Below are 25136 nucleotides of genomic sequence, written 5' to 3' on the forward strand. Positions count from 1 at the left end.
TAGTGGCCCAGTGCATGAAATTCATGCACGGTGTGTGTGTGTGTGTGTGTGTGTGTGTGTGTCCCTCAGCCCAGCCTGCACCCTCTCCAATCTGGGATCCCTCTCGCAATCCGGGACTGCTGGCTCCTAACCACTCATCTGCCTGCCTGCCTGATTGCCCCTAACCACTCTGCCTGCCAGCCTGCTCGCCCCCAACTGCCCCCCCACTGGCCTGCTCGCCCGCAACTGCCCCCCTTGCCAGCCTGCTCGCCTCCAACTGCCCCCCCCCCCACTGGCTGGCTCGCCCCCACCTGCCTTCCCCCCGCTGGCCTGCTCACCCCAAACTGCCCCCCTGCTGGCCTGCTCACCCCCAACGGCATGATCACCCACAACTGCCCTCCCCTCTTGGCCCCTAACCGCCTCTACCTTGGCCCCGCCACCATGGCTTTGTCCATAAGAATGTCCGGAAGGTCTCCTGGAAGGTCTCCCAGTCTATCATATTACCCTCTTACTAGCATAGATTGAGGTGTGGTGCATTGGTGGGGGCTGGCTGGTTTGCCCTGAAGGGTGTCCCGGATCAGGGTGAGGGTTTCCTTGGGGGGCGGGGGCGGCCTGGGCGAGGGGCCTGTGGTGATTTGCAGGCCGGCCACGCTCCCATTGGGGTGGGGGTCCCCACTGGGGATGGTGCCAGCCTAGGCAAGGGACTGGGGCAGTTTGCAGGCCAGCCACGCCCCCATGGGGTGAGGGTCCCTGCTGGGGGGGCGTGGCCAGCTTGGGTATGGGGCTGAGGGCCGTTTTCAGGCTGGCCACGCCCCCCATCAGAGACCCTCACCCCATGGAGGCATTGCCAGCCTGGGTGAGGGGATGAGGGCTGTTTGCAGGCCCCTCCCTCAGCAGCCAGCCTGGGCTACCCAAGCCTTCCACGCTCAGGCCGGCTCCATGGCCACCGCCCACAGGCCCCTCCTTTGGCAGCCGGCCCAGGCGGGTGGGAAGCTTGGCCTCCTCCGTCACCAGGGGCAACCCAAGCCTCCTGCCCGCTCTGGCTGATTCCATGGCTGCTGCCATATTTGTCCCGCTAATTTGCATACTCACTCCTGATTGGCTGGTGGGCATCGTGAAGTGACAGTCAATTTACATATTTCTCTTTTATTAGTGTAGATAACAAGAATAGGAGCTGAGTATAGCTTTCCCCCCATACTTTAATACCTCCTAAGATATATTCTCTTCTTGGATTTGTTATGTCTGTACTAGTATACTTACCCTTCAAGGCTCTGAGGGGAAAGACTGCTGAAAACATACCTTGGAGTGCAGTGTTCCTCATATTTTTTCTTTCTGTCTATGGGACCAGGAGCCAGGCTGGTACAGACCTGGGCCAGGTATTTGTGTGGGAGCTTAGAGCACCCAAACAGGAAAGAGGGATGAAGTTATTATAGGATGCCCTACATACCCCTCTCCTGCTGTGCTGCTTGTAACAGTTTACTGCCTTGCTTTGCTTTTCAGCTCTTATAAACTTGAAGAAAGGATACCTGTTCATGTATAATCTTGTGCAATTCTTGGGATTCTCGTGGATGTTTGTCAACATGACTGTGCGGTTCTTTATCCTGGGAAAAGGCAAGTACCAAATTTTAACACTAGTTTTCTTTTTTTAGTAGATTGGCCCACTACTCATCAAAGGTAATACTCTTTGCCTTTGGTATTAATATTAAACCCCCATATTTGTATAGTACTCCATGCTTTTCATTGTATTTTCATATCTTCTATTTCCCATGGTCTCTGAAACAGATGGGCTAATATTCCATCTCGTTAGCTGGTGAGGAAACAGGTTTAGAGATGGCCAAAGAAATGGTCCCTGTCCACACAGCTACCATCCCTTTCTCTATTCACTACATGATAGTTTATAACTGAAGAAATTGATGTGGTACTTCTAATGCCAGAGTTATGCAAGTCCAAAAGGGATCTTATCCTTTTGGAGTCTAAATAGATTCTCAACTGAACTGTTCTAAAAATGAATGAAAAGACTATTATAAAGATACTAGAGGCCCAGTGCATGATTGAATCATGCACGTGTAGGGTCCCCTACACGCTTTCGCTTTCGATCGCAGTGGAGCTGGGTGCCTGTCTGCTGGTGCACCAGGCCTTTCAGAAGCCTCCGGCTCAGCGGAGCTTCCGAAAGGCCTGGTGCCGGAGCGGACAGGCACCCAGCTCCCACGCTTTCGCTTTCGATCGCGGGGGAGCTGGGTGCCTGTCCGCTGGTGCACCAGGCCTTTCAGAAGCCTCCGGCTCAGCGGAGCTTCCGAAAGGCCTGGTGCCGGAGCAGACAGGCACCCAGCTCCCCCACTTCTGATGGTCCGCGGCGGAACGTGAGCTCGCTGCCCCAGAGGCCCCTTCTGTTCCGCAGCACAGCCATGGCGCAGATGCTGAGCTCGCGCCGCCGCTGGCGACGCAAGCTCAGCGTCCCGCCGGCCCAATCGGCTACCCCGGCCACCCCGAGTCCCGCCCCCTGCGCCTCCCTCTGGCCCAATTCTGGGCGTAGCGGAGTGATGGTAATTTACATATTACCATTTTATTAGGTAGGATAGAGGCCTGGTACAGGGGTGGGGGCCAGCTGGTTTGCCCTGAAGTGTGTCCCTGATCAGGGTGGGGTTCCCTTGGGGCGTGGGGCGGCCTGAGCGAGAGGCCTGTGGTGGTTTGCAGGCTGGCCACGCCTCCTGGCAACCCAAGCGGAGGCCCTGGTATCTGGAATTTATTTTCCTTCTACAATTGAAACTTTGTAGCCTGGAACGGAGCCAAGCCTGGGGCTCCCTCCGCGGTGGCAGCCATTTCTGTTGGGGTTATAATTGAAACTTTGTTGCCTTAAGCGGGTGGTCCCGGCCAGGGTGTGCAGAAAGCTTTGCTTCCCCTGTTGCCAGTGGCAACCCTGGCCTGCTCTCTCAAGCTCCATTCTGACGCCATTTCTGTTTGAATTTACCTTCTATAATTGAAACTTTGTAGCTTGAGTGGAGGCTTAGGCCTGCAATGGCTTGAGGAAAGCTTGTTTCCCTCTGTTGCCTGGGAAACCTTGCTCTCTGTGGCTGTAGCCATCTTGGATGGGTTAATTTGCATACTCACTCTGATTGGATGGTGGGTGTGGTTTGTGGGTGTGTTGGAGGTATGGTCAATTTGCATATTTGTCTATTATTAGGTAGGATTGGTTCTTGATAAATTAGTTTGCATGTTTAACAGAATTCTGGCCAAAGTAAATGACAATCCTATCTAATAATAGAGTAACATGTAAATTACCATCACTCCGCTACGCCCACGATTGGGCGGCGGGAGGCTGGGGGGTGGGACTCGGGGTGGCCTATCAGGCCATTGCGAGGCACGGATCTGCTGCCACTGAGGGGGGCTACCCTGCTGTTGAGAGGCGCAGGGGGCGGGACTCCCGCCCCCTGCGCCTCTCAACGGCCAGATCCGCGGCCGCTGAGGGGGCCTGCCGCAGACACCCAGCTGCGCCTCTCAACGGCAGGGTAGCCAGGTGTCTGGGGCAGCGCCTCTCAACAGCAGGGTAGCCCCCCTCAGCGGCCACGGACCATCAAAAGTGGGGGAGCTGGGTGCCTGTCTGCTCCGGCACCAGGCCTTTCAGAAGCCTCCGCCGAGCCGGATGCTTCTGAAAGGCCTGGTGCACCAGCGGACAGGCACCCAGCTCCACCGTGAAAAGCGAAAGCGTGTAGGGGACCCTACACATGCATGATTCAATCATGCACTGGGCCTCTTGTAGAAAATATTTGAGAATGTGATCTAAAGTATTATGAAATTTTATTGTGAATAATAGATAATAAAATTTAGGGGAAGAAAGGTAATGGAGAGGACTTTCTCCACCTGATATAAAAGAATCTATAAATATAAAAGGCTAAGCGAGCGTCCGACCATCCTACTGGTAGCTATGACACACACTGACTGCCAGGGGTAGATGCTCAAGGCAGGAGCTGACGAGCTGCAGTGACTTGGCAGCGGCGGTTCTCAGGTGACACACCCTGGAATCAGAGAGGAGGGAGCCCAGTTCCGGGGTGCATCACCTGAGAACTGCCCTCTCTCAATTGGGGACCCCTTGGGGGATGTTGGAGAGCCCGTTTCAGCCCGATCTCTGAAGGCCAGGCCGAGGGACCTCATCTGCTGGAGGGACCCTGCTCACTCTGCAGATGCCCTTCGAGCTGCTGCGCCACCCCAGGTACAGCTGGCCAGGGAGGGACTGTGGGAGGTTGGCTCCAGGGTGTGTCCAGCCCCTCTCACCCAGTCCTGCCCCTCCAGCCACCTTCTAATTAATGTCCTTTCAATGTGCACGAATCTGTGCACTGGGGCACTAGTGATAATTAAAATAGTACGGTCTTAGTGTAAGAACAGACTAATCAGCAGAGCAGACTAGGTGGCCTAGGAATAGTTCTTACATTATATACACACCTCAATTATATATGATTAAGGAATCATAAATCAATGGAAAGGGAAATATTATCCAATACTTTTTTATTGGATAAATATTTCCAAGGAAAATTGATTAGTTTTGGGCACATGAAGGAACAAGGACGCTGACTCTTCTCCTTCACACTGAAAAATAAATTCACTCAAAGGACTTAAGAATTATTTATCAAAAAGTTAAACCATAATTGAAGATGTAAGTAAATATTTATAAAAATCTCATGTGGAATGTTAGGCCTTTCTAAGCTTAAAAGTGTTGAAAGAATCATAAAGGAAAAGGTCAATATATTTGACTACAATAAAATACCTAAATTCCTGTATATCTGATAACACCCCAGCCAAGATAGCATTAAAGATTAAAAGTATATTGAGATTAGCAGCATGGGGATAGAGGGTGGTGGAAAATTGCAACAAAATACCAATAAAGATCTATTTCTTTACATATAAAGAACTTGTACAAATTACTTTAAATATGTGAAAACTCCACCGAATAGATAAACTATAAAGTATGTATACAAAAGTCATAAGAGGAACTAAAACTAATTTAATATACAGAAAAATTTTTTTAACAGTAATGATGAAGAAAATACTTTTTATTATAAATTTACAAAGTTTTAAAAAATACCTAAATCAAGAGGACATATGCTAAAATAGACACAACAATGGCTACTGTGAAGGTACATAATTACAACTCTTGGGAAATAATTTGGCAAAGTGAATCAGGAGCCTTAACTGTTCATATCCTTGGAACCTGGTAATTTCACTTCTAGAACTATGCTCTAAAGAAAGAACTGAAACTGCAAGAGAAGCTTTTTCAAAAAGATAGACAGACATCATGGCATTATTTATATTAGTGACAGATTAGAAGCTACCTAAATGTTCAGTGAGGAATTGGTTTAGAATATTTCCTCATTGGAATGTTGTGAAACAAATATAAAGTATTTGAAGAGTTTGTAATAACATGTAAAAATACTGATAATGGCCTAAATAAATAACATAAATTTAATCTTCCAATTAGTTCACACCCGTATAAAAAGGTGAAAATGAACCAATGCACACAAAAAGATTGGGAGGAAATGCACCATTTTCAAATCGTTTGAATGTGGATAATTTAAAAAATTTCTTCATTTTGCAAAATAAAAAGGAGTATAAATATAAGTACAATGGAAAAATATAAACTCTGTTTAAGGAGAAAAAAAAGTCCTGTCGACTGTTTCCTTCTTTACTCCTAAATTTTTTCATCCGAGGTTTGTAGAAGATGTATTGTAGTTGCGTCTAGAGTCATTTGAAAGAAGTGCATGTTGTTCCAGCCTTCTTAACACCTTGGAATTCTGCAAATCACAGGTCAAACCAACATAGTTGGATTGATTCTGAGTGTTGCTGTGCAAGCCTGCTGGCCTGATGCAGGTCAAAGCTGCTAAGTATCTGGGTCATGTGTTAAAGTAAGCTGCGTGGATTTGTAATTTCTATTTTGGCTCTGAGCCTCTTCCTAACCACCTGCTGGTTTAATTCTTCCCTTATCAGTTCTCAGAGAAGAGTTGGGGCCTAGCACCCAGAGTCCTAACTTGCCTTTTGCAATTTTCTCCTTTTGAATAAAGGATGTTGATGAATGGCAGATTCCACACATGTACTTGTTTTTTCATGTAATCATGTATTTGCTAAACTTCATATGCTCAGGAAACAGCAGTAGACTCTTGGGCTTATGTAGAAACTTGTTTGAGCTTGCCTAGCTCTCTATTAAGTAATACTTTTTTATTAAATCAATTTTTACTTTTTTTTCTAATTATAAAAATGTGTTAATTACAGAAGAAATCAGAAAATAAAGACTTAAAACAAAAACTCTACCATAATCCCAACTATGAGGGCAGCAGATTCTTGGCTCCTTGGTTCTTGTCACCTTTCCCACAAAGCTTCCTTGGGAACAATTCCTAAAATGGAATTGTGAGTTTGAAGGACAAATTGTTTTTAGGGATTTTGATGTCTAATGCCCAGAAAGAGTATATACTATTTAATACTACCACTGTTTAAATCCATATTCTACTCACATATGAGAGACTTTTCCTATTTTCAAAAATTTTTTTCAAATTATAAAATTAAATGTGCTGATTTTAAAAAGTTTGTAAAATGGGGGAAAACAGGAGTAAAGGTGTAGGAGAAGGAAAGGGAGGTTAATAAGCCATTGTCTATCATTATTAATATTACCATACAATGCCTTTTAGTCTTTTTTCTTCCTACAGTTAAAAATAATCATCATAATGTATGTATATACAATTTTGCATCTTATTTTTAAAAACAATATTATAAGCATTTTAATGTTACTAATATTCTTTATAACTATCATTTTAGAAATCAGATTTCTATTCCTGAATTGAATCAAAGATCAATTTCCTGCCCTGACCGGTTTGGCTCAGTGGATAGAGCGTCAGCCTGCAGACTCAAGGGTCCCGGGTTCGATTCCAGTCAAGGGCATGCACCTTGGTTGCGGGCACATCCCCAGTGGGAGGTGTGCAGGAGGCAGCTGATTGATGTTTCTCTCTCATCGATGTTTCTGACTCTCTATCCCTCTCCCTTCCTCTCTGTAAAAAATCAATAAAATATATTAAAAAAAAAAGATCAATTTCCCATAAAATCAGAGGCAAAGCCCAGAAGACCTAATTTTCATTTACCATATGCCAAGTCTTAAGTCACAACTTTCTAAGTATGAGTTTTAACTTTCTAAGTTTTAGCTTTAAATTTCTCATTTTATAAAGGAGAAATGCCACTTAAAGTGAATCCCCTTCTCAACGATACCAGAATTTACATTGTAAATGTAACAAAAAGATTTGATGGGGATTTTGTCTTGAAAAAGGGGCATTTAAAATTATGAAAATAATTTATTTTATATGTAGCAAAATTTAAATTATAATTTTGCATTAATTTTTTTCAAAGAAAAGAATTAGTCAGATTTTGAACTGCATATTGATGGAATTTTTCTGGTAAAATTATGTATCAGCAATATATATACCATTCTTCATTTCACATTTGACTTTGCAGCAAGATTGTAAAATGATTCATTTCTGCAAAAATACTTCAGAGGTTTTCTTCAATTTTGGCAAGGACCTCTTTTATTCATCATTATTTAAATCACTCTCTTTGAGGCTCCTACAGTGTCCTCTTTGTTGGTAGCTGTCCTAACTCTGCTAGATCCTCGGAAGCACTACTTGGATTTAATAAGCAGCCAAGAATCCTAAACTCTCTGCAATGTGTAGGACAAACAATTGTCCTCGCCAAAATGTCCTGGGTGGCCTGGCTGAGACACACTGCAAAGAGGAATGTGGGAATGCAGGGTGTGAGATGAGGATCAGTTTGAGAAGTGAAGGATTTTATATTATGGACCACTCAGAATTGATACCACATTTGCTGACCCCATATAAGCAATAACTGTTATTTTAAATTATTATATAATATCCATGAAGTAATATCCTATAGTTTACTCAAACTCCCCATACTCTTAAACATTCAGACAGCTTCTACTTTAATGTACTTAGAAATGTTTCAGAGAGCAACCTGTTTCTAAAGTTTTTTTCTCTCTTCATTTTAGACTTTTTTTTAGTTAGGATAGATTCTCAGAATAAGAATAATTAGGATTAAATATATAAGCACAATTAAAGTTTTTGAAAGTTAATTTTATTCAGTATTCTTGTACTTCTATGTATGATTATACAATTTTTGAGATTTTAAAAGGCTGGATTGCATTCAATGAGATACAGTTTTAGCTTTAAATTAAATTAGATAATGGATCTGAAAAGAATTATTGCGTGCTTGATACATAGATCTTTCAGAATATAATAACTGAATGAAGTCTAGGTGTGCTTCTTTCCCTTGCTTTTTGAGAAGTGCATACAGGTTTATGTGTTGACTTTGTGGAAACCAATAGAGTTGACTTCCATGATTCTGCAGGCCTTCTTTCTTTCAGCATAGATGGTTATTAAACTTGAATCTGACTGGATATTTATTTTACCTTTCTTAAAATTCCTTTCATTTAAGGCGTTATATAGTTTGAGAAATAATCCTGTTGTAATTTTCCAGCTCATTTGCCCTTAATGTATTTTTGTTCCATAGAGTCCTTCTATGACACATTTCACACCATAGCTGACATGATGTATTTCTGCCAGATGTTGGCCGTTGTGGAGTCTATCAATGCAGCAATTGGAGTCACTAAGTCACCAGTGATACCTTCTGTTATCCAGGTATTAAATAGTTGATCTCTAGGGTGGGGAATGAAAGAGTTCAGTGTTTATTTAGTAGTTATGCCACTGAGAAGTCTCAATTAGTAAAAATACCTATTGGCATAGGAAAAGCATTGTTTTATCTGAACAAGGAGGAAAAATTTAAGCCTCAGGAATATTTTTTAAAAATATATTTATTTATTTATTTATTTACAGAGAGGAAGGGAGAGAGAGAGAGAGTTAGAAACATCTATGAGAGAGAAACATCGATCAGCTACTTCCTGCACACCGCCTGCTGGGGATGTGCCCGCAACCAGGGTACATGCCCTTTACTGGAATCGAACCTGGGACCCTTCAGTCCACAGGCCGACGCTCTATCCACTGAGCCAAACCAGTTAGGGCAGGAATATTTTCCAAAGTAAACTTTTGCCATTTTAGGTCGATTTCATTATAACATCTTTATGAAATCACAGTTATACAAAGAGCTGTAACACTAGGGAAACTTGATTCTCAGGCAGCAGCAGAAAATCCTACCCTCAATCTTCTTAGATAGTGACATGCTTGGTCTCCTCCCAGCTTGCGTGAATAAAGGCAATATAGTACCTTGGAACTCTTTTTACTTTGGACTTTCTCTCATATATGAAGGTGGCTCTTCTGACTTGTATGGAGATCCCTCCTCCTAATACATCTATGTAATTTCCAATATTTGGAAGATTGTTACCAGGAATGGAGCAGCAAAGCCTTTCTTCATTCTTTCTGTTTCCTAATTGTGCAATCACGTACCATTAAATACCACCTACCCAGACACGGGGGACCAGGTGATTATTGGTTAGTCTTTTCTGGAGTAGTTTTTATGATTCTACCCTTTTGTGGTATAGCAACTCTGGCATGCTAATAGTATCAGTTGCATGGTAAAAGGTGTTAATACAGTAGCCTTGTTATTTCTAGGTTTTCTGCCCTTGGAAAGAGTCTGCTTGGTTTAGTTTAAAAAATAGAAAGGGGATAGTGATTGACTTACTAATATGGAATAATATTTTTTGTATATCAGTGACTAGTACACATAAGCATTAGGGTAGAATTTCTAGGGCAAGATGGATGGGACAGGTTCAGTATCCCATTGCATGGGTCCAGCAGGTTCCATTCACATAGGATACAATGTGAATGAAGCCTCCCGGAGCTGGGCAGTGCCACGTGATTCTATGTGGATGAATCTTGAGAACTTAACATCGAGTAAGAAGTAAGTTACAGAATAATATACGTAGAATAATTTCAGCACATTAAAAAACAGGCAGAGTGAAACAGTATACTGCATAGGAATACATACATAAGTAGTGAGCCTATAAAGAAAAACAGTGGAATGGTTAACACAAGACAGTAGTTTCTTACTGGGCGGGAGAGGGAATGCCATACTGGTAATGTTCTATTTCTTAACTTGGGTTATGCAGACATAAGTGTTCATTCGTCAGTATCCTTTAAACTGTTTGTGTATTTTTACACACACACACATACATTTACATACACACACATACTCACTTATCCAGAAAGACTGGTTTGGACATTTAACTTGTTCCAAAACTGGAGCAAAGGATTAAACCAGTTGAGCTCAATCTTTTTCTATTTACTTTGAACTTAGTGGGGTTAGGTTTCAGATAACACATGTATATGGTTTTTTAAAATATATTTTTAAATTTTTTTCTCTCTTTTGAGTCCTTTTAATAGCTTTTTGGAAGAAATTTCATTTTGTTTATCATCTTTGGCACTATGGAAGAAATGCAAAACAAAGCCGTGGTTTTCTTTGTGTTTTATATGTGGAGCACAATTGAAATTTTCAGGTGGGTAGAAATGCTAGGTGTTTGAATGCTTCTCCTTTGGATCACCTCTCTTCTTGAGAGAGTGGCTGTCTTACCCAGAGTCTCATTTGGTTTGGGATTAAGGATCCACCTGTGGAGAGTATAGCTGCAGCTATGTGCTCTGCAAAAGTGAGGCAGAGTTGTTGTTGTTTTAAGCCGTCATTGGATCGTAGTGCCAGCCTGGGCCCTGGGGAGCAGGAGAGACCCAGAGAAATGAAAAGACCCATCTTACCCTTCAGGATCTTGCTGTCTTGGTGGGAAGAGAAAAATCCATGAAAGGGCTGAAAAAACCTGGGGTTGAAGGAGCAATCCAGGTTGGATGGGACTAGTGAAGACTAGCCTTCTAAAAGGGATGGTAAAAATGAATCTGTTACTATAAGATTTCTGAAGTTTAAATTGACCTCTTACCTGCTTCTTCCATCCCCAGTTATCAATAAAATAATATTTTTTAAAAACCCAATTAAAGTAGGTGTATTCTTCTCTACCAGACCATATATATTCTATAAGTGATTTGAGGCTAAAGGTCTTTGGTGGTATGCTTAAGTATAGTTAATTTTGATAGCATTTGTTTATCCAGAGATAAAGTGCCGTCAATGTGTCTGTCAGCCTTACCTACTTGGAATGTCGATCAGAACTAGGAATAAAGCCAAAAAACTTCTTATCATCCATTCCACATACTCAACTATTTCAGAGAGGGTTCCTTTGAGACCTACACTTAGTCTGTCTTTAAAGAGAGTTCACATCCTTTGAAGGTGGGAGGAGCATGATGGGAGTTTGTGGGTAGATAGCCCAGGATTATACTTCTGTTCTGAAGAAGATGTGTGGCTAATTGTGAAATGGTTCTGTTTGAATGATGTTCTAGGGTTACATTCAGAACCTGAAGTGGCTTTCAATATCTGAATTCCTTATTTCCAATAGGTACCCCTACTACATGCTTTCCTGCATTGACATGGATTGGAAGGTGCTCACATGGCTTCGTTACACTGTGTGGATTCCTGTATATCCGCTGGGATGTTTGGCAGAAGGTACTTTCAGGAACTCTGTTTTATAGCTTAGCTCCAGGGCATAGCTTCGCCAATAGGCCAGCTCTTTCTTCTTCCCTCTGCCAGCCTTAGTCAATCTGTGGAAGTTGGACTTTTCAAGATTATCTTTCTAGTGGCTTCCTTCCATAATACTCCTGGTATCCAGACTGTTCCAGGGATGTGGCACATTTGGGAGCTGGTGGTCATGCTTCCTATTTCTATGGTAGTTTTAATTTTCCAAAGCAGGTTCATATTTTTATTTTACTGTTTGTTTGTTTTTATTGACTTTAGAGAGGAAGTGAGAGGGAGAGATAGAAACACCAGTGTTGAGAGAGAATCATTGACCAGCTGCCTCCTACACCCCCCTGCTGGGGATTGAGCCTGAAATCTGGGCATGTGCCCTGATCAGGCATCAAACTGTGACATCCTGGTTCATAGGTCAATGCTCAACCACTGAGCCACACTGGGTAGAGCAGGTTCATATTTATGACTTAATTTTATTCTGACCAACAACTAGTGGTAGGGATTTTTCTCTCCATTTTATAGAATAGGAAACTGAAGCTGTGTTAGCAAATGGTTGTTCCTCATTCAACTTCGGTGTCAGCTTGGAGGCTAATCTCTTAGGAAAATTAGGGGGAAAAGAAGAGGCATAAGCCCTCTGTGCAAAAGGAGGAAGCATTTTCAACAAACCCATAACTGAAACTTGGAGGAGTTAGAAGGTGCTGTTGCTAGATGTGACTGTGCTTTGCTTCTAACAAGTTCTTGTTTCTGCTTTCAGCTGTCTCAGTGATCCAGTCCATTCCAGTGTTCAACGAAACAGGGAGATTCAGTTTCACATTGCCATATCCCATGGAAATCAAAGTTAGATTTTCCTTTTTTCTTCAGATTTATCTTATAATGTTATTTTTAGGTAAGTATTGGTTCTGTAATAGACTTTTTCCTCTCACTTCATTAGAGTGTAGAGCTAAATGATTCAAACTTTTAAGTCCTTAGGAACCTTATTTCCAAAAGAGTAGTATAGAGTTAGAGAAAGATTGCTTTGCAGAACAGACGCCCTAGGAGAATATGCTCTGTATGGGAAGTATTTCTTCCCATATCTCCAGTGATTATCTTCTTGAAGTACTCTTGGTTATTGGGAACTGACTGTAACATATTTTATGTTTAAAACAATGTCAGAAGCTCTTTTAAAATAGAATAAGCAGCTCATTTTGCTTTTACTAATTTCATTAGCACATTCCTTATCCAGAGTTTACAGGAGTGGTAATACAACTGGTAGCAAGAAGGAAGAACAGCCGAGATGTCATAAAGCTTTCTACCTAACAATAGGAGGCTTCCCTGCTCCTCATGTAAAACCTGCTTGCTTATTTATTAATTTACTTTTACATAAATTAGAAATTGTTGCCTTAATTCATAAAAACTAAAAGAAGGGAAAATATGTAAACCTAAATTGCAAATTATGAGAGATTTATAAGCCTTCCTAACTATAAAGACTATTTAGGTAAAGTTCTAATACATTTTAACATAATTTATGTATTTATTCTTGCTTTAGTTCACAAAAGTCTTGAGGTGGCCCTAAATAAGTATGGCTCTCTGGTGTCCTAGTAACAGAGGATGTGACAGCAAGATAGTATATTAGGTATCTATTGTTGTGTGACAAATTACCCCAGAATTTAGCAGTCTGAGACCACAACATTTATTCTCTCACATGGTTTCTGAGGGTCAGGAAGCAGCCCAGTCGGGTGACCCGGCTCAGGGTCCCTCATGAGGTTTCAGTCAAGTGGTCAGCTCAGCTGGTGCTAGTTTCTGCGGACTTGACTGGGGCTGGAGGGTCTGTGCCAAGCTCACTCACGTAGTTGTGGACAGAAAGCTTGTTTCTAGCTGCTTTCTAGCTTCTCCCTGTGGCTGCTCATGACATGGCTTCCCCCAGAGCAAGTGATGGAGAGACAGAAGCCACACTGCCTTTTAAAAAATTTATCTATTGATTTAATTTTTGATTGTAATGTGCTTGACATACTGTATAAATTTAAAGTGTACAACATATTGATTTGATACATCTATACATTGTAATATGATTGCCATTGCGGTGATAATAGCACCTCTATCTCCACACTTTTATAACCTAATCGCAGAAGTGACATACCGTCACTTTTTCCATATTCTGTTGGTTACATGAGACCTACCTAGTAAAGTGTGGGAGGGGACTACACAGGGTATGAAATACTAAGAGGTGTAGGGACCACTGGGGACCATCTTGGAGGCTGGCTACCACAGTCACTGAGAGGAAGACCACAAAAAGTAAACCCAAGAAGCCAGAAAGCCAGCGGCCTTGGTCACTTAGTATCAGGGAGAAGAGACCTACACTTTGGGATAGCGCACATGGCAGAAGCACAGTTAATAGTACAACTTACGGGTGTAGGTCATTTGCTAAAGATTAAATTTTATTCCATTTCTTATTTTCTATTTCAGAACAGGTATAATACATTTCAGAAAGATTTCTAACCAAAAGTGTTAAAATAGTTGGGCAGTTGAAGGGACTAAGCTTCAGTTTGGAAAATGCACTCATTAAGAGCTCTTCACCTGTTACTGGATAAACCTACTGTTACTGTAATTAGGCTCCACGAGGTGGGCATACTGAAAGGGTTAAAGAGGAATACATACTGGAAAGGCCTTAAAATATTTTACTGAAAAATAAGGGTAGAAGTATTTTAATGTGCATTAACAGTAGTGGCTTTTTTCATGTTGCTTATGTTGTACACTCTAATTTTCAAGGTTTTATACTCATATCTAGTTTGCCTACAATGAATATGCAGTTGTTCTTATTCTTCACAATGAAATAAATCCTAAATCTGCATAATTTAGAAGCAGTAATAACAACCAGTTACATTTGTATATAGATCAAAGTGCTTTTCTAAACCTATGTTCTCACAATCAGTCTGTAAAATAAGTGTTTTTAACTCTGCTGCACAATGAGGAAACTGAAGTGAGGCTAAGCCACAGTGATCAAGTAGAACTGAAATTTGTTCTTTCTGACTGAAATCCTGTGTTGTTTTTAAAAAATATATATTTTTATTGATTTCAGAGAGGAAGGGAAAGGGAGAGAGAAATAGAAACATCAAAGATGAGAGAGAATCATTGATTGGCTGCCTCCTGCATGCTCCACACTGGGGATCGAGCCCACAACCTGGGCATGTGCCCTGACTAGGAATTGAACCGTGACCTTCTGGTTCATAGGTTGATGCTCAACCACTGAGCCATGCTGGCCGGGCTGAAATCCTGTATTTTCTAATTGAGAAGATCGTGCTTCCTAGAAAAGTATCCCACACCTTTTAAACTATTGCTTAATACAGGTTATTGCATAGCCTTGAATTAGAAATCGGGTTGTTTCTATACTTCAGATTTGTGTATTTTATGTAAGTCTTACTTGAAAAGAAATTGGGAAAAATATTGTGAACTCCAATTAAGGAAATGTTTAGGGATATTGATGTCTGTAACTCACTGAAAAACACAAAAAATGAGATGGGAATGGGTATGTGATAAAAAAATGTAATAGAGTTAAAGTTTAAATCTAGATGGTATTTACTGTACAACAATTTAATCTTTTTTGTATGTTTGATAATTTTCACAATAAAATATGGGAGAAAGTGAAATTGTAAACCCACTGGGAGAAAATTGAGTGGTCTCTGGTGCATTGTTACTAACTTATTATTGAATCGTACTTCCTGAGCAGCTGCAGTAAGTACAGAGGGGTATGAAAAACAGCCAACTAGAGTGTCCCTGTCCAAGAGCTTCTGGTTATAAACAGGACAAAAATTCTCATGTCTAATTGGCCTCTTTTCTTTTTCAGGGTTATACATAAATTTCCGTCACCTTTATAAACAGCGCAGGCGGCACTATGGACAAAAAAAGAAAAAGATCCATTGAAAAGAGATTTAGAAGACTTCTTAACATGTAGACTTTTGAGCCTAATCTATAATTCTTACAGTTTTACCTTCTTATACTGATGTAAAAGTTTTTTTAAAGTTAAATGATTAAATTCTCAGTAAGGCTATCTTCCCTTTTCCCCAGTTACATCCTGAATTTATTGTATTATCTTAGTGTAGTACTTGCATGATATCTGATGACAGGTTTGTTCTTTTGTAATCTATTAGTGACATCAGACTCAGCCCTGTCCCCACCCACTCCATGTCCAGTCAGTCTGTTTCACACAAGCCAGAGATTTCATCAGTGCCCTGAACCTACTAGGTACTGGCCTTTCTTACAGCTGGAATGTGTTCTTTTCAGCTATTGATTGTGGAAGAAAAACAAGACTGTTTTTGCTTTATCGGAGGCTATGAAAGTGACCTAGGCAGGACCTAATATATTCTGTACCCAAAAGGTTACTTAAGTGTAGTGGCATTGATTTTTTGAAAATCTGTTTGACTCAGTCACTGATAAAACATTTGAGTCCAAGTGGGCCTCAAGCATCCATATTACCTCTGAATTTTTTGGCCTCTCTAACGATATCTGTTACTATACAGTACTTACCTGTGTGGACACAGAATGATTTGAGAGAAACCAGTCAGAACCTTGGAACACCATGATCACTTACTTCATTCCAAGATAAATCAGAACTATTTTCAACTTTAAAGAAAGATGAAATACTAGTTAGAAAATAATGAGATTATAAGAGTTCCAACACCAAATGGTTAAAGGGGTCAGAAGGGTCAAACTGGCCATAAGACAGCTGTCTGCAATGCAGCCTGTAGCGAACTGGAAACACTAGAGTAGGCCAGTCTAAACACACCTGCAAAACTGCCTTAGGCTGTGCCCAAACATAAAAAACTCAAGCTTCTTTCCCCTGACCTGGGTAAGTCCATTTGTGTACCTGTCAGAGTAAGTGGTGGGGTGTCTGTTTTTTAGTAGACCTCAAAACACCTGCTTTTATTCTGCTGTTTCACTTCTGAAGTTGGACAGTGAACAGAGAACACTGGCTAGAGAACCACCAGCTGGTCCATTAACACAGGTCCTGGCAGGAAACCCACCAACAGAGGAACTGAAAAAAATCTAGGCATTATGAAGTTTGGCCATTGTCAAAAACATCAATTTCTTCCACATTCCAAGCAAAATGTGTTAGAAGTAATGCTTGTATGAAAGAATTTAAGGAACGATTGCTCAATTGTGCTATTCCCATTGTTCCTGGGGAAAAGGGGACTAAATGAGCTATGCTGTTTCTCTGAGCCCAAGATGGAAACTTGGTTTGACCTAAAAACATGATTAGCATAGGCTGGCTGATTTTTTTACAAGTTCATTGCACTGAAGGATATTTTGCATGTCTGTATCTTCTGTCAATACTTGTTTGTATTAATTTCTGATATTCTTTCACCTGAGTTTGTGTGTAATTAAGCAGATCAGCTTTGCAGCAGATTATGCTGCATCTGTGGCAGAATCTTACATTCTTACAAGCCTTTTTGTTGCTGTCTGAGAAAGCAAAAGATTGTGTATTTCTATTAAACATTTACAGTCAAAAGCCTAACTTGTGTTTAAAGATCACTTATTTACTCTAATGGTCTTCAAATTGTTAGTGATAAAGTCCTTTCTCCAGACAAAATATTGTTAAACCAAAAGTGGATGCTCAGGTTGAAGCCTGAGGAAGTAATACTTTAGGCCAGCGGTCGCCAACCTTTCGGACCTCATGGACCACCAGTGGTCTGCGGACCACCAGTTGGCGACCGTTGCTTTAGACGGTCCACAGAGCAATTTGAAAAGCACTGGTAATATAAAAACCTAGAGAAGCTACAGGACTTGCCCAATGGCATGAAGCTAGGGGATGAATTGGAAGGGGAGCTGACTGCAGTGACCTGTCAGAATCTACCTGAATGGAACTTGGTGTAGGCAATGAGACCTAACAGGTGTCAGAAACAAGGAAGTCAGTATGGAACCCAAGGAACCCTCATGATTTATGAATCTGCCACATAGAAAGCTGAAATTATATCCAGATAGGACAGACCAAAAGACAGAGACATTAATTTACCAGTGAAACCTTTTATAGAAAATCAAATACTTTTTCATTAAAAAACAAACCTTGAAGAAATGGGAATAATTTTATACATTTATGGTTGCTATTTAAAAGTCTGTATCTCAAGACATACCAAAAGCACCTAAGTGAAAGAAAGTTTTGCCCAAGTTCTAAGAAAAGTTCCAAACCTTAGTGGTGCAGGGCTTGTCCTTAGCTAGACCCAGACAGTCTGGGTTGCTCATTCCAAAGGCAGAATCTTGAAAATGTCCTTATGATTGAGAGAAGAGAAGATGCCTTTCAGAAAGCCAGAGGACCCCTGTGGGTTAGGTTTCCTGAGGAAGGGGAAGAGCTCTGTACCCATCACACCTTCAGGCTTCTCAGAAGATGTACCCATCACGGGAGCAACAGGTGTCTTGGCTGAAAGACTGAGCTTAGAAAGCTAAGGTCAAAGCCCTAGACTGTTGCAGTGGTGCTTCTGAGGCAGCCTCCGGTGGCTGTTGCAGGGGTGGACACTCTGGAGAAGTTTTTACCCTAAATCATTTGGACTTAAATGAAAAAGAAGGAAGGCCCCCAAAGTCAGCTTTACATTCGTTCAGTGCTGCTCCCAGAGAAGTCTGTCTGCAAAGGTGTGATGTTGTGGTCATAGCCAGCGTACTCGGAGGTGCCAGTACTGGCCAGCTTGAGCTGCTGGGCAGCGTGGGTCAGCTGGAACGCTGCATCGGGGTGGGCTGTGTCGGGCAGCAGCGTGCACTCCCTTTCCAGCATGTCAGCCACCCCTTTGAGCAGGTCCAGGAAACCAAAGGCCAGGGCAGCCTTTCGTAAACGGTTCAGTTCCTGAAGTAAGATAAAAAACCATGAATGTTCCTAAAATGCAATTTCCTTATCACATACTTAAAAAAACACAACTTTTTTTTATTCTCACCCAAGGATACTTTTCCCATTGACTTTTAGAGAGAGTGAAAGTGATGGGGGGGGGGTGAGGCGGTTAGAGAGAAACATCCATGTGAGAGGGACACATCGACTGGTTGCCTCCCACATGCGCCCTGCCAGGTGGGGATCGAATCTGCAACTGAGGTACATGCCCTCGACTGGGAATTAAACCCAATATCCTTCAGTCTTGAGAACCGACGCTCTAACCACTGAGCAAAACTTTCTGGCTAAAAGCAGGTTTTTTATTCAAAGGTATAACTGGATAAGTAGATTTGTTTAAAACCATTCTTGCGAAATACTTTTTAAGAAAATACAACCACCTTTTCTTATCTGCAAGTAGCATACACATACCTCAACTATGATGACCTAATTTTTGGTGAATAATGTACATAACTAGGCAGAAATTATGTACACTGGTAGACTATCAAATTCTCAAAGCTCCATTTGTGGTCCCCACTTTAAAAATACTTACATTTTTATTGATTTCAGAGAGGAAGAGAGAGAAACATCAACAATGAGTGAGAATCATCAGTCAGCTGCCTCCTGCACCCTCCTTATTGGGGGTTGAGCCCACAACCTCAGTGTGCCCTGACTGGGAATCCATGACCTCCTGGTTCATAGATGGATGCTCAACCACTGAGCCACACTGGCCTGGCCCCACTTCTTGACTGATTTCTATTCCCACTTCATCTTCTTCCATCTTGCTGACTTCCTGACTGACTCCCCTGCCTATTCTGTCTACCTGACCGAGCCAGTCCAGCCATTTCTCTGTCTGGAACGATCACATACTTTCTAAGTGCTCAGTTTAGAATAAGTTCTCATTGACCCCCAAACTTAAGTGAGCATCTCTATCTCTCTATATAAAAGGCTAATAATATGCAAAGTGTCCCCTCAGGAGTTTGACCGGGAGTGCGATCGTTCACAATGACGTGCGCTGACCACCAGGGGGTGGCGCAGAACGAAGGAGGGCCCCAGCCGGCAACCAGGGGAGGGAGGCCCTGGCCGGCAGCCAGAAGGCCCCGATCAGCCCTGATTGCCAGCCAGGCCTAGGGACCCTATAATGAGAGTGGGATGACATAACTGAGAAGCAGTTCCTCTACAGGTGATGAGAAAGCTGGGTAAGAAAGACACTGACTGAGACAGGTTATCACCACCACAGTTAATGAGCACTCATGCAAATGTTGTGAGGCACTTTGCATACATCATTTCATTTACTCATAACTCTAAGGAGGCTTTACTTTTCCTGTTACTCAGGTATGGAAAAGGCTTGTCCCAAACCTCAGAGGGCTCTTAGCCTCTCCTGCTGAATGACAATGAACACATTGGAGGAGGCTCTGGAGGAGTCAGAAGCCTGACCCACAAGACAGCCACAAAAAGAAAGGTGGACCCGGGCTGGTGTGGTTCAGTTGGGTGGGCATTGACCCATGCACCAAAAGGTTGCCAGTGTGATTCCTGGTCAGGGCAATGGGTTTGGGCCTTGATCCCCTGTGGGGAGTGTGCAGAAGGCAGCCAATAGATACTTGTTTCTCACATCGATGTTTCTCTCTCTCTCTCTCTAAAAAAAAAAAAAAAAAAAAAGTGGGGTAGTGAATGGAAGCAGAGAAAAGGAAGTGCCCCATCAACCACTCAGCACACTTAGCAGTGTGATCTGGGCAATGTGTATAGCCTCTCTGGGTCTCAGTGGCCTCATTTACAACATGAGAAGGATAACCTCTTCCCTGCCCACTGCGGGGACTGAAGCAATTGCCTGGTAGAGGCCCTTTCCAGCTCTGATATGTGGGGTTATATAAATCCAGAAAAGATAAATGGGCTTTCTGACCACTTCTCTGTCATCTGTTAAATAAATGAAAAGTTCAAAAGGCCAAAGTACAAGTGTGTCATCTTGAATAGAAGCTGATGATGGTGTGTAGAAAGCTCTGCAGGGAGAAGGACCACAGCCAGAATGGTCACCACGGGCTTGTGTGAGCTGGCTTTCAGTTAGGGGCATGGCAGGCTGGCCAGCTCTCTGGTGTTGAACTCTGATTAAGGTTGTTCTTACTTAATTTCACCAGCTCACTACATAATTAGGTTTGAAGACAATAGTGACAGAAAGGTAATGAAATAACATCCAGACAAAGTAGCATGTATGTTCTCTGGAAAAAATGCTAGCCTAGGGCTGTCTGTGTGTCCACATTTTAAACTTAGCAAACTAGGATACAACTGACAACAGCATACCTCACACTGCTACTTAATTTGATTTCAGCCAAACACCAGAAGGACAGGGGAGAAATGAGTGAGCTTAAAGGCCACACACTCCACCTCACCCCTTTAACTTTATTCCTTCCACCAAAGGTTCTGGATTAGCTAGGTATGATTCCTGAAGGCTCTCCTTTTGCAATTCATAAATGTGCAATTTTAGAAGTCAATCCTGGAAGCAGCTTTCCTGGTACAGTAAGAATGTCCTGGGCAATCACCATCCCAGGAAATCACATACAATGGTAGCCTGGGGTTAGGCTGGATACCCACATGGGAATGGTGAAAAGGGTTAAGGGCTATGAGGGTTAAGGTCCTTTCCGCTCCTTCCTTTAGCCAGTCATAGCAGCACCAACACAGAGAAGCCCTCCTGCACAGAACCAGGCCATTTAAGCATTCCAATTCTTGGATTTTAGGGCAAAAATGGACCTATCACTTCTACTGACTTTACTGATGAAAAAACTGAAGCATGAGCCATATAGTATTTCTAACACCTGTCCATGTTCACTCTATGACCCCACGCTAACTATGGTAAACCATTTATTTTTGGCACCCATCCCAGGGCTCACCCTCTTCCATTGTAATTCTGATAGTCTCACCTTATAGAACGTCTGTGTTTTTTCAGGTAATTTCCTTGCATTTCTTAAAATCTTCTGTACATCTGTCTATCAAGGATAAAACAAATTCAACATTAGATTTCTGTGGTAAAGGGGAAAGAATTCAAAAGGATGGCTCTAAATGTTTATAAAGAAATGAAAATACGAATAGAGCTACAGTGTCAAAATGAGGATCCCTTCTGAATTAATGTCACTGTTCTGTTCAATATTAGTACACCACCTCCCTCCTGCAAAGTGCTTGATAATAAATCCCTTGGTGACAGAAATTAACTTGTCTCACAAAAACATACCAAATCATTATATATATGGCCAACTGCTTTTTTGACAAGGTTGCCAAGACCATTTAATGGGGTAAGAATAGTTTCTTCTACAAATGGTGCTAGAACAACTAGATAGACACATAGAAAAGAATGAAGTTGGACCCTTACTTCACACCAAAAAAATAAAAATGTATCAGAGACCTAAATGCAAGAGCTAAAACTCTTACATGTCAGACTCTTAAAAGAAAACATAGGGCAAATCTTCATGACCTTGAATTAAAAAAAAAATATATATATATATTTTATTGATTTTTTTACAGAGAGGAAGGGAAAGGGATAGAGTCAGAAATATCGATCAGCTGCCTCCTGCACCCCCCCCCCCCCACTGGGGATGTGTCCGTAACCAAGGTACATGCCCTTGACTGGAATCGAACCCGGGACCCTTCAGTCTGCAGGTCGATGCTCTATCCACTGAGCCAAACCGGTCAGGGCATGACCTTGGATTTGGCTATGGTTTTTTAGTTACAACAGTACAGCACCTTAAGAAAAAAATTAATTTGATGAATTTTCATAGCAGCATTATTCCGAATAGCAAAAAGGTAGAAACGATCCAAATGCCATCAACTGAATGAATGGATAAACAAAATGTGGCATGGTTATACAATGGGTTATTCAACCACCAAAGGGAAAAGTACTGATGTATGAATGAACACTGACATTGTGCTTAGTGGAAGGAAACCAAACCAAAAAGGCCACATGTTATATGACTCCATTTATATGAAATACCCAGAATAGGCAAATCCAAAGAGACAGAAAGCAGATTAGTGGTTGCCAAGGGCTGGGGGAAGATGGGAAAATAGAGTGACTTGCTTAATGGGTACAGGGTTTCCTTTTGGGGTGATAAAATATTCTGGAACGAGATAATAGTGGTGGTTGAATAACATTGTGATTATATAAAATGCCACTGAATGGTATATTTAAAAGTGGTTGAAATGGTAAATGTTATGTGTATTTCATCACAATAAAAAATACACCTAGTCTAAAATAAAAAATTTTAAATAATTTTAGAAAAATTAGGGGGAAAAAAATCAGCTATCCTTCCAATAGGGAAGTGCTCAGGTCAGGGGTGATAGGAAAGAGGGAAAACCTGATTTCCCAACAAAGAGAAGAGACCTCCCTTCCCTTAGCCATGGCAGGATGTGTCAGTCTCCGTGAAAAGGGGAGTATGCCATCAACAGAAGCCACTTCTGTTGTCGGGTGACCTGACTATCTCTTCTCTTCTGGCTTAAGCTGGATTCATTGGAGGAACAAAGGAAAAAAAGGCACTTAAATGAGAACAAAGGTCAAAAGTGATTTTAAAAAATAGGTACAAAGGACTTTTTGGAAGAAGAAATGTCACTCAGTACCTTGCCTGAAAGTAGCATATCTTGGTAATAATCTACTCGCAGCTTCCCATGAAAGGGTTTTTGTGGAATTACAGTGTAATGCTATGGTTTGGGCTCTACTGTGGGGATGGAAGAAATAACCACATGAAGATTTTCACGTCTTTCTCAAAATTGTTGTTAAAGATAACACCCATTATATTATTCAACGTCTCAGCATGTCCAAAATTTCACATTAAAATTCCATGCCAGGGAAATGTGTGTCTCTAGAAAAACTGACATACTTCCTTTAATCAGACATATAACCCTATATAACATAAACCCTACCTGTTTCTTTTTTGACTTTGGTAGCTCAGAGCCAAATTGTTCAATACAATTATTTTGTCTTGGGTTCCTGGAACAATTGTCTCCCCTCTTCCTCTAGGTTTTGTATTGCTCTAAATTTTGTAAAAAATGATTTTGCTGTATACACTTTTTACCGTAGGCCACCTCAAATCCTTTTTGGAAATAATGACAAACATTAGAAGTAAATGAATTAGTAAGTATCAAATGGAAGGAAAATCAGATCAAATGTCTGCCTGCCTGCCAGAATCCCTCCTCCTGTCCCCAGTGGAAAGCAATGTGAATGGTAATATTACCTGCAGGCCACTGGGTTTGATCCAGACAGTCACATTCTGGGCATAACTGCGTTTGTTTTTGGGCTGCAGGGGGAATGGGCTCTTATTGTCATCCTCACCATAAGGGTTTTCTTTAGCATCTTAAAAGAAAAAGACATTCTTGAAATGACATCTGGCAGAACACAATCAATTACATTTACAATTAGGCTAGAAGCTCTTCGAAATCATTCAATCTTCTATATCCTGTTACTTCCCTAATTAAGAAAATCTATTAACTTCAGTCAGGTTGGGGATCTTGTTCTCAATAAAATGCCACTGATGTAAGAGACCAAACAATCAACTAAGGCCCCTGTAAGTGAAATATAGCTTGATGTTTTTAAAGAAACAAGCTTTACTTATTATTTGCCTTATGAATTCAAGTCAGAGAAGATAAAAAACACACATACAAATGGCTCAGTATAGCTTAGTCTAGCATTCTCCAACAGAACTTTCTGCAATGACAGAATGACAGCCACTAGCCCATGGGGCCACAGAACACTTTTGCGTAGCTAATGTGACTGAGGTACTGAATTTTAACTTTTGTTTAATTAAATAACCTCATGTGGCTAGTGGCTACTGGATTAGAGAGCATAGTGATTATATAGCCAAATTAAGAAAAGGGGTAAGAAAAGAAGTACTTTTTGGTGAAACATACCCCACTTTATTATGGTTTATTAGTTTATTGTTTCCAAAGGATTAAAGCCATATAGGTTTTACAGCTATGTGAATAAACAAGGGTTCTTGTTTTTCTACCTGTTTCCTGAGCCAATGAAACTGCCACAAACTTACAGGGCATACCTACATCTACTGGCTTGTCATTATTGTTACCACCTTCTGGGGTAGACAGAGCAGGAATCATTCTCCCAACCAGGCAGGGAGCTTAAATCCTTTGCCCATTATTATGTGTCTACTATGGCAGAAACTTTATACTTATTCCCCTCAATAATTCTCTCAACAAACCTCTAAGGTAGGTTTTATTATCAATGATTACTTGTTACCATAATGACAATTCCAATCTCATAAGACTATTATGAGAATTAAATGAGATTATACATTTCATTGTGCCTAGCACAGTGCCAGGCACAAAGTTAAGTTCAATAAAAATGTTAGCTCTTACTATAGACTCAAACTATAATCACCTAAAAGTATGTATGTATGATGTATGTATATGTATATAGAGAGAGAAAGAGAAAAAAAAGGGAGAGAGGAAGGGAGAGAGAGAGAATTTCTGAAGGTAAGATTCTTCAAAAGCTGCTCTAAGATGATAATCATGTTTCTCAAGTCTATTGGAGGGAACCTGACATACCTATTATAGAATTGTCACATGATACACTAACGGTTAGTATGGGTGTTGCCCAAAGTCAAAATAAACATTTCATTGAAATATTTTTCAACTCCAGACAAATACTAATGTGTATGCTGAAGAAATTAGTTTTCCTTACCCAAATGAACTGATATATGTATTTAAAACACTGGAAGCAGAATTTTTTAACAGAGTGACTGAGGAAAAGAAGTCGCAGAAACATTTTTTAAAAAGCACTTGCTAAAGCAAA

The 25136-nt window shown here is 41.3% G+C and overlaps 2 protein-coding genes across 4 annotated transcripts in view; one reads left to right on the forward strand and one right to left on the reverse strand.

The window, feature by feature from the left end:
* HACD3 (3-hydroxyacyl-CoA dehydratase 3) overlaps window positions 1-17023 on the forward strand; it is a 36125-nt gene extending 19102 nt beyond the window's left edge. Inside the window, exons 6-11 of the mRNA XM_079767938.1 lie at window positions 1480-1590; window positions 8533-8660; window positions 10359-10471; window positions 11408-11514; window positions 12290-12421; window positions 15356-17023. Coding sequence (XP_079624064.1) covers window positions 1480-1590; window positions 8533-8660; window positions 10359-10471; window positions 11408-11514; window positions 12290-12421; window positions 15356-15432 — 668 coding nt within the window. The 3' untranslated portion in view covers window positions 15433-17023. The remainder of the gene's footprint in view (window positions 1-1479; window positions 1591-8532; window positions 8661-10358; window positions 10472-11407; window positions 11515-12289; window positions 12422-15355) is intronic.
* A 268-nt stretch (window positions 17024-17291) lies between these two features.
* The window catches only part of INTS14 (integrator complex subunit 14), a 30327-nt gene continuing 22482 nt past the window's right edge, over window positions 17292-25136 (reverse strand). For all 3 annotated transcript variants that reach the window (XM_079767937.1, XM_079767935.1, XM_079767936.1), the window contains exons 10-12: window positions 23566-23684; window positions 21268-21333; window positions 17292-18340 (exon numbers count right to left, since the gene is read on the reverse strand). In XM_079767937.1, the coding sequence (XP_079624063.1) occupies window positions 18089-18340; window positions 21268-21333; window positions 23566-23684 (437 nt within the window). In that variant the 3' untranslated portion in view covers window positions 17292-18088. The remainder of the gene's footprint in view (window positions 18341-21267; window positions 21334-23565; window positions 23685-25136) is intronic.

This window comes from Cnephaeus nilssonii, assembly GCF_951640355.1.
Source record: "Cnephaeus nilssonii genome assembly, chromosome: 4".
Taxonomy (NCBI): domain Eukaryota; kingdom Metazoa; phylum Chordata; class Mammalia; order Chiroptera; family Vespertilionidae; genus Cnephaeus; species Cnephaeus nilssonii.